The 10,633-nt window shown below is 40.2% G+C and overlaps 1 protein-coding gene across 1 annotated transcript; it reads right to left on the bottom strand.

The window, feature by feature from the left end:
• Positions 1-992: 992 nt before the first annotated feature.
• Positions 993-1,425, bottom strand: RPL28 (ribosomal protein L28). The gene is given in 5 exon segments (XM_065401502.1): positions 993-1,189; positions 1,192-1,243; positions 1,246-1,283; positions 1,286-1,353; positions 1,355-1,425. Coding segments are annotated over 5 exon segments (426 nt in total).
• Between the last annotated feature and the right edge of the window lie 9,208 nt (positions 1,426-10,633).

Below are 10,633 nucleotides of genomic sequence, written 5' to 3' on the forward strand. Positions count from 1 at the left end.
TTGTCTTCATTATAGATAAAGGACAAAGGGACCACTGTAGATTTCTATTGCTGCATCATTAGCAGTGCTGTATTATTGTGTATAATAATGTTTTTGCTTTTGTATTTATTTCCACTGGTGCAAACATTTCCTATGTACCCCATAGTGAGCAAATCAGTGTTTTGCCGGTTTGTTTGAGCTTTTAAACCTAGTAACAACTATTTTGCAGTTAAGTGCAGAAGGGAGTATAAATATGTAATATGTTACAGTTAAAGGGCCAAATCCAAGGATGCAGTAAAAAGCTTGGGACTCAGGCTTTGTGCCAGGTATCTCATGGAGTGGGTAACTAATGCAGCTCTCCAGAGCCTCAATGTGCTCCCACTGTAGGAAACCGCAGTGGAGGATCTGAGGATCTGGTGATAGATCTTTTGCCCCTCCTCTGCCCCTCTTTCTAGCCTAACCCTGACCCAGGGCACACTGGGACTCCTTCGGGAGCTGGGCTGTGCACATTGCCTATGGAAACCTTTCCTTCAGCTGCCAGAGTCACTTCTCCAGCTGTGGACTTTGGAGCTGGATTTGCCCCAATAGCTTTTGCGAACTGAAAAGCAGCGAGCTGGACTTTGTTTATAAATAGGCAACCCCAGTGAAAACCCTTTGAAGCTGTTAAAAAACATCCATGGGGAATTTTCGTCTCCAAAGACTATTCTATTCTATCTAGCTTCTTATGCCGCATACCATGGGAGCAGGAAGCCTAGAAGTAAATTTTTCAGCGTTCTCACTTCTGTTCAGGCTTTTCCTAGAAGAAGGCCAAGCTTTGAAAGCTTCACAACAATGCTGCTTCTTTGAAACATTAAATACAAGATGGTCACTTAGAGGGCTGTGAAGAGCTGAAGCATCTAAAAAGCAATTAACATTTGGAATGGCACCTATGAAAAATATTGTTGTTATTCTTAAATTATAACTCAGCATGCTTGGTACAGAGTGAAATTCTGTGGTCTGTGTTGTATGGGAGATCACACTAGATGATCAGAAGAGCCCCTCCTGGCCTTGAAATCTATGGAAGCCCTGCCAGGCTTCTTCTTTACTGCAAGTGGTTTCTGGCTCCTCAGAATGGCATTGGCACAAGAGGGAGCAGTCATGTGGAAGCATTTTGGGTAGTGCATGAGGATGATGTGGCAAAGGCTGTGCAGCACAATGCTAGTTTCTTTTTGACGTTGGTCTTTTAGTAGGATGTGGCTGTTTTACGCTGACACGTACATTTTTTTGGACAACCACGATGAACCCTTTCCCCACAGCGGCTGGCGCAGTATCTTGTGACGGATCAGGCCATTGTAAAGGAAAGAGTTCTTGGCTTGAAGATTGTTGGGTTCAGTTTGTGTGCTCTTGTGTTTTAATAATGAATCCAGGGCAGCTCCAGACCGTCTGACACTGCAAATGAGCAAACATTTTCAGACACCTCTTGATGCTCTCTGAGATGGAACGTCTTCCTGTGGGGGAGGTTTTTTTTCACTCGAGGTCACAGTTCTCATAGTGTCTAAAAGATTTAGTATCAGTTATAATAACAGCTGTGAAATACAGGTTTCTTTCTGCTAGCTGGCTGTGGATTTGATACCATATCTGCTCTATAGATACTGTAAGTAAATGTGTAAAGCACATACTAAGCACACAGCACATGCACAATCAGTGGTTTTTAAAATTGTTTTGTGTACATTTTCTGCTTGATCCCTCACGCTACAGAATATGAAAACCTCTCATTCTGGAGTACCAGGCCTGCACTCTGGGCTCAGTCATGACACGGCTACAGAAGGGAGTAATGGGATGTAAGGCAGCCTGTGGGCAGCCTGCATTGTGGGTCACAACACATGAAGGAAAGCAGCTGTCACTGGGCTGCTACTCCCCGTTCTGTGCAGGTGGTTGGGGGCTAAAAGGGAACAGCTTTGGTTCATCCTCCCACTCCCACCCCACCCCAACACCGACATGCTGGCCAGCAAACCTGAGCTGGCATGGAGGGGGAAGCAACCTGCACCAAGAAAAGGGCTGGCACAGTTTATTACGCCTATGGAGTAAAGCAGGAGCAGCCAATCTAACCCAAACTGCCATGCTACTCCTTAATGAATGACACAGAGACAGGGGAGCCACTCCCCAGGAATGATGCCTGGGTTTTTTTAACAATAGTGTTTAGAGTGGAGCTAGATATACACAGAGAGTTAAGGAGGCGGCGCTTTGGGGAGCCCTCAGACCTTTGCTGGTTGTAGCCCTGATTCTAGTTAAGAAATTACCCAGCAATGAACTTGCTTGCTCTAGCACAGGAATGTTTATATTTTCTTATTTTCTGTGGAAAGTAAAAAAGGTCTTTATTAATAGCCAACCGTTATTCATTTATGGCATAAATATGGAATTTAAATTACTTGGGTTCAGCTGACAAAAATACTTAGACAAACATGCCAACCAATTCTGGTAGTATTTGTTTTGGATTTTTGTAATGGGTTCATAGTGCATGTTAATTTGAATGACCAGCAATATGCATTATTCAGCCATATGGAGAGAGAGATGTATGGATGGGATTTAAGTAGGGAAACATTTCTCTGTGAAATTCAAATATATGTCTGTGGGGGGGAGGGGTGGATATACTTCCTCACAAGATTAGAAAAATCAAGTAATCGTGCCATTAACTCCTCCTCCCTCTCTTTGTGGATGCCATGGTAGTAACAAATTCCTGGGTAGTAGTGGCTCACTGGTGAACTTGATTCTGAAATGTGAGGTCATACATCTAAGAACAAAGAATTCAGGCCATATTTACATCGAAAAACCACAGAACACTTTTGTAGAACAGTTCTCCTCAGTGCCAAAGGCGCAGCCTCCTAAGGATCCGAGATGAAATTAACAGCCTGATTCTCCAGTGCCTTGCCCCTTGTGCAGGCATTTACACCTGTGTGAAAAGAGTGCAAAGAGGATGTCAATTGCTATCATTCTGATCTGGCAATATTTTACACCCCCTTTGTGCCTGTCTAAATGACTATACATGGGGCAAAGCAGAAGAGAACCAGGCCCTAAGTCTTCATGAGCTGCAGGCTTGAAACTCCAGCCTTCCCGCCCTCAGGAGCTTAGGTAAGTACCTCAGCGGAGGTTTCTTCAGTAACATAGAAATAGCGGCTGAACAACAAGGAGCTATATCTGTGTGACACAGGTAGTGTTGTACCTCTGGCTTGGGACAATCAATCACATTTTGAAATTCTTTAAGGATGGTTCTTCCTTCCCTAAAGGAGGGACATCCTCAAGTGGGTGTGCTGAGTGGGAACGAGCAAAGGGGGCGTCTTTCCCCCAGTACATCTGGGCTGGAGGTAGTAACAACTCGAACTGGTCAGGAATTTGCCAACTAAACATTTTTGTCAGAAAATGCCCCAAACCATTCACAGAAAAGGGTCAGTTTTGATGAATTTCTCATTTAAAAAAAGAAAAGGCTGTTCAGAATTGTCAATGCATTCTGTTTTGACATTTTCAAAACAAAAAAGTTGAATTTTGTGGGGTCAAAATGACTTTTTACTTAGAAATTTAGGTTAATTTATAGTCAACAAATGTAAAACAAAAAAAATAGAAATTTAAATTAAATTATCAGAATGCAACATCCTTATTTCCTCTCAGTGAAAGGAAAAGAGGGCTCCCACTAAAGCAGCACTGTATACCCCCCAAGGGGACATGTCTGAGCATACTGGGAGAACTCATTAACTCATAATTAAAGTGGGGGGGGGCAGCAGTGGAAAGAGCACATTATACTTTTCCTACAAGCACCTATTGGAAGAGGCTTGTCCAGCACTTCTGCAGAAAACAGGTGAAATCCTAACCCCACTGAAATCAATGGCAAAACTCCCATTGACTTCAATAGAACCAGGATTTTATACAATATGTCTTGCACAGGCCCAAGACTTCCCTTCACCCTCCTCTGGGTGCTAGAGGTTCCCCCTTTCCTCAGCAATCTACATAGCTCTAAATGTAGGAAATGGTAACCAGAACCAACCAATTGTACTTAAACTGTCTGATAATCAGGGCAGTTTATAGTTGTTAATCTCAAGTCACAGCTCCTATGGGGCTCAGCTCTGAGGGAAGCATGCTGTTATTGTCTATAGTGATGTTCATACCATTGCAGCTATGTAGTAACCTCTGGGAGTAATATGTCTTTCCCAGGGAACTCACAAAGATATATGGGATCACAGAACAACATGATTAAATCTTTGCTAGTAGAAATATTAGTGATCAATTACCCACTTCAGTGATCCTGCAGAAGTAAAAAGTCAATTTAAATTTTTCATTTATACCATCTTCCTTCTGAGGATCTCAAAGCACTTTACAGAAGTTTGTGAACTGTTGCTCACCAGCATCCCTGTGAGGTTGTAATGTTACCCTCACTATTTCACGGATGGGGAATGTGAGGAACAGAGAGGTTAATACTGCCTGATTTTCTGAAATGCTGAGCACGTACAAATCCCACTGAGACAATAGGCACTGCAGATGCTCAGTACATTTGAAAATCAGCCCAGTGACTAATGTGACAGACCCCGATTCAGCAAGGTACTTAAGCACATACCTAAATTTAAACATATAAGTAGACACCTTGGGCCATATCCGCAAAGGTATTGATTTCAATAGGAGTAAGGTGCACTGAACACCTTTGTGGAGCTGAGCCACTGACTTAAATGGGACAACTCACATGCTTAAAGATAGGGACATAGAATCATAGAAATGTCGGCCTCCTGCGCTGAGGCAGGACCAAGTAAACCTATACCATTCCTGACAGATGTTTCTCTAACCTCCCTTCTTAAAAACCTCCCATGATGGAGATTTCACAACCTCCCTTGTAATCCTATTCCAGTTATTAAATACCCTTGTAGATAGAAAGTTTTCCCTAATATCTAACCTAAATCTCCCTTGCTGCAGATTAAGTCCATTTGTTCTTGTTTACCTTCAGTGGAAGTGGAGAACAATTGCGCACAGTCCTCTTTATAACAGCCCACAGCGTATTTGAAGGCAGTTTTCAGGTCCCCCTCAGTTATCTTTTCTACAAACTAAACATGACAATTGTTTTTAACTTTTCCTCATAGATCTGTTTTCATAAATATTTTATCATTTTTGTTTCTCTCCTTTGGATTCTCTCCAGGTTGTCCACATCTTTCCAAAAATGTGGCACCCAGAACAGAACACTGTATTCCAGCTGAGGTCACACCAGTACTGATTACAGCAGAACAACTACCTCTCATGTCTTCCATATGACATTTCTGTTAATACATCCCAGGATGATATTAACCTTTTTTGCAGCTGCATCATATTGTTGACTTGTATTCAGTTTGTGATCCACTATAGTCCCCAGATCCTTTTCAGCAGTACCACTGCCTAGCCAGTTATTCCTCATTTTGTATTATGTATTTCATTTTTCCTTCCTAAGTATAGTACTTTCCACTTTTCTTTATTGAATTTCATCTTGCTGAATTCAGACCAGTTCTCCAATTCACCAGGGTTGTTTTGAATTCCAATCAAAAGTGCCTGCAACCCTTCCAAGCTTGGTATCATCTGCAAATTTTATAAGCGCACTCTCCACTCCATTATCCAAATCATTAATGAAAATATTGAATAGTACCAGACCCAGGACTTTTCTGGACTCCACTAGATATGCCCTCCCCCCCGTCTGACAGTGAACCATTGATAACTACTCTTTGAGTACCAACTTTCAACCCTTTGTGCACCCGCCTCATAGTAATTTCATCTAGACTGCATTTCCCTAGTTTGCATATGAGAATGTCATGTGGAGCTGTCTCAAAAGCCTTACTAAAATCAAAATATGTCACGTCTATTGCTTCCACCCTATCCACTAGGCCAGTAACCCTCTCAAAAAAGGAAATGTGGGTGGGTTGTTCTTGACAAATCCATGCTGGCTAGGCCTCATAACCCTTTATCCTCCAAGTAATTACAAGCTGATTAAGGACCTTGCTGGGTCAATGGTAGGGCGAGGAATAGAATTCACATCTCCTGATGCTTGTTCCAGTGTTTTCACAACTAGCCCAAGTCTTCTTATGGAAGTGCAGACAACACATGGCTGACATATGCTATAGCAATCATGCATCTGTTCCACATACAAATAATGCTATTGTTGATGGTGGGCCTCGTGAGAAAACAGTTGTATAAAATTCAGAAGAGCAGTAGGAAGAATTACAGCATGGTGACAACATTCCTCCACCTTAGGCTGAGGCTCTTTAACAATTTGCCATAAGCCCCATCACTAGAAAAAGAAAAGGGGAAAAAAGTCAAGGCAGATAACTCATCATATGTCTTCATGGGGGCATTAGCCAATCTTCTGCAAATAGCTGAAATCTAGGCTAGAACCTGCAGTTTTATTACATCTTGGGAAAGTTCCCCAAGTTTCTCTATATAAAATATACTTAAAGCCCCAAAAATGTATATATTTTTTTCAGAGACTGGAAATAATCTTCCTGTGATGGCACAGGTAGAGGAATAATATGTTCTGTATATGCTTTATGTTACAGTATATTTTGATAGAGATTTGCGGTTGAACTCAAAGAGGGAATTTTTCTTATGAGTTAGGCCCGAGTGATTTTGTTTAAAATAAAAATAAGTACATAAATAAAAAAAAGAGGAGCTTAGTCCCTCCAAATCCCAGTTGTAAAACATATTAGTTTGCTTTTTGTTGTGTTTTATGTTCTTGGGCAACTACAAAGATTTAAACAGAATTTCTAGTTTTGGTTCAATAGGATTTGAAAGAAGAGTTGTAGCAACTGCTGTGCCAATTCAAACTTTTTCTTTCTCCTAAAAAGCAAGAGCCAGGAATGTTTTACTTTCCTGGTTTAAATTTTTCATTAAAAAGTAAAAGTTTAAATTGGCAGAGAAACTGCTGTTTAAGCTGCTAGTACATCAACATCAGGGAGATGGTTTTTTGAGCCCTTGATAATGGGCCAGGTACTGTACTGTATATAACAAAAAATACAAGAAGAAGAAAAAGGAGATCATATGATGGAGGATCAGTTTTATTTAGTCTTTGTTGCCCTAATAGATTTAATGAACATAAAGAAACAGATAAATACTAAGCGCCTCCTAAGTCCATAACTAGCAGAGATATAGCATGTGTCGATATTGCACTGGGCAGGCATCCCAAAAATGGTGGGATCTGTAACTTCAACGCACAGCCCTGTTTGATGGCATGATTGGCATACATTTCTGAAGAAATGGCCCTCATAACTTACTTAAAGCTCTGCTTTTTATGAGTGATGCTCATAAGTGAAATAATTATGTTCAGCATTACACCACTTAGCCCTCTTAAAAATTATAGCATCAGGGTTCTGATGTTGTAGTTTGGCATTTCGACTGCAAGAACTGAGACTTCACATTTAATGTCTCAGCCGCTTTGGATCCCTTCCACCTAAAACTTGGCAGGCAGCTTTGTCTGCCCAGATGACTTTTTTTAATGGTTTAAAATTAGTTAGGCCTTTTCTAGTCATGGAGTGGCCAAGAATTAGTTCAGAGCTGGTTTTAGACATTTTTTAAACTGGTTATTAAAATGATTCTGTTAAAAAATATAATTTGCTACCTGTCACTTGTTCTTGTAGGCTATTGTCCTTGGTATTTTGAAACAAACAAAAAATGTTTTAAATGCCCCAGGGCTTAATGGTGAAAATCAAATATTAGACCTCAGGACAAGTGAATTCTCAAACATACTTTACCAGGTTTATCTTACATTTTAAATACAGATGACTGGAGTGATTACAAGAAATGTGAATTAGTAGGATTAAGAAACTGAAGTTCTTCTTTTGCACCACAGCATGTCAGCTTTGCTTTTTGCCTTGTCTAGGTGGATTACATTTCTATGGGGTAAGAAAAGAGCTCTTTGAATGAGATGTCAGCTTGGAACCTTGGTTGTGAAGTCAGTTACCTCTAATCATGCTTGCACAGTAGAAATGGCCCAATCTGAAAAAGATTCAGACCCTCATCAGCCATTGACCTGTTAGTGAATATGCCATGGCAGGAGGCCAAAAACTCAAGTGATCTGCTGTCCCATGCACCAGGTAAATCACTCCAACACACCTGCCAAACACAGTAGACTAACCTTACCTACAGATTCAGAGCAGGAAGAGATTTTGATAGGCTGGAATTCAGGATGTGAACCTGCTCCTACAAAGTCAGTTGCAATACCCTCATTGACTTCAAGAGAAGCACAATTAGGTCCTATATAAGAACCTATTTCTGAAAAGCCCCTTAAATTGTTACTTCAGTGTCCCAAATGCAGAAGAAAAATTTGCTCTCATGTGCACCTCGTGTCTGTTACCCATGTGATAGCCTTATTTAGTCTATTTTATTTTACTCCATAGTGACTTACAGAGAAATGCTTTGACTAGGGTAAAGGGTGGGTAAAGGAGCTTTATGATTTAAAGAATCCATCTGTGAGGTTTCTTACTTATGGGCCTCACTTCTTTTTAGTTTTTTCACCAAATTGCATTTATCATCAGGTAGTGGTAGCCTGTTGGGCTCTTGCAGTGACTCCGTAATGTTAGCCATGTTATCACTGCAACTTTCCATACTAACAAAAGGCAGGAAGATACTCGGTTAGTGCCTTCAGCCCAAAGGCAATTGAATGATATCAGTGTCATCATCCCTTTCCACTTGCAATGGCCCCTTAGCTCTACTGCAACGTGTTTAGTAACATCATTACAGATTCCAGTGTTGTGGTCCCCACCTACTTGGATTTAAAAGGGATGGGATTATAATGCAATGATCTGGTTCAGAGCATTACACCATAGTTTTAGCATCATGCTAGGAGCTCCCACGGCTCGTGGGCTTAATGAAATGCGAACTTCTTATATGGTTCAGCACAATTTTTGGAAGACCACCCATAAATATGGGAGGTTTGCAGTTGAGCCAAGGGGCTTGTTTGCCAGGATTTGAATCTCGGGAGAAAAGCTCACTGCAGGCCCAGATCTTTTCTACTCATTGAATGTAAAATTGTTATGCTCATAGCAGCATTTGCTGGTGATGGCAGCTTGTGACAGAGCTCTATCCTTCCAGCAATTCTTATAGCACAGATTATCCAGCAATGACTGTAGGTGTGTATCCACTCAACAATGCTTCACTACTATGTAAAACAGCATTCAAGAAGGAGCACTTGACTTTAGCAGTTTTTTTAAATGAGATATCCACCTATTCAGTAAAAATTGAGTACTAAACCTTTCTAGGTCTTATTTCATGTTGAATTATGATATGAAGATATTATCCTGGCATGAAAAAAAAAAGTGTACCTGCATACAACTGCTTGTTCTATTTTTCAGGCTAACAGCTTAGCTGTAACATTTGTGCATTAGCTAAATAACATCTCAAGGGGAGCTGGAGATAGAACCTTGATGTCTACTGATTGTACATGTGTGAGTTTGTGCTCTCAAAGGATGGTCCTTAAAAAACTCCCTGCTGGAAGCTATTGTGCATATTGTAAAAAGACCGTTGCTAAGTGCCAATTGAGCTAGTACTGTATACTTGCCATTTAAAAAAAAGATTTCATACCACTTGATTATGTTAAATAGAAATGTTTGAAATTTAAACTGAATTACATCAAAATGCCACAGTAGTTATACGTCTAAAGAGCTGCTGCTACTCTCTCCCATAACTAATGTCAATCCCTTCTAGTAGACGGTTTTATGTGAAACTGTGACAGAGTATATTACTGGAGAAGTTTAGAGATCCTTGATATAAAGATGTCATAAATAGAACCCAACCTGGTGTTTATATTAATATGCAAAAAAAAATCTTTACATGTAAGGTTCTGCCTTTAGCCAAAAAGAAACAATGGCCTTTAACCTTCCTGGTTGTGATTAGGTTTCATAGGATCCTCCATACAGTGGATGACTATAAATATATATATAAAAGAACTTGATGACCTCTACAAATCTAACCTGGTGAACAAATTTATTAAAAAATAATCCAAATCTTCCCTCAAAATCAATTTACCAACATTGGAAAGAAATTACAACATCAAGGAATACTAGATCAATCTAAAGGAGTCCAGTAGAAACCATAAGCGTTAGGTTCAGTCATTACTGAGATGAAGAGGGAATAAATATAGTATCAAGGGATGGGAAATACAGAGACAAAAAAAGAGGGGATTGAAGCCCATTCTGAAAGCATAGCACATGTCTGGTATTCTTGGAATCAACCACTGATGGCATTATATAGCTACACCCAAATACTGATAACTATCCCTGATGTGTTATATATTATGAAACACTCCATTGCCATCACAATAATCTCTTCACTGCCTTTTCAAATCATAATCAGAATTATTCCCTTTACCCCCCCCCAAACCCTCCCCCCCACAAAAAAAAGTCACGCTTTCAAGTTTTTCATCACACTCTCTTGGGGATGTTCTGAAAGAAAAAAGGGAAATGATTAACAGTGATGCTCTAGGACAGTGGGTATATAGAGGTCTTCCAGAGGGTGCAGCAACTCATCTAGACATTTGCCTAGTTTTACCACAGGCTACATAAAAAGCACTAGCGAACTCAGTACAACCTAAAATTTCATACAGACAATGACTTGTTTATACTGCGCTATATACACTGAAATGTAAGTACAATATTTATATTCCAATTGATTTATTTTATAATTA

This window comes from Emys orbicularis, chromosome 1 (genome assembly GCF_028017835.1).
Source record: "Emys orbicularis isolate rEmyOrb1 chromosome 1, rEmyOrb1.hap1, whole genome shotgun sequence".
NCBI lineage: Eukaryota > Metazoa > Chordata > Testudines > Emydidae > Emys > Emys orbicularis.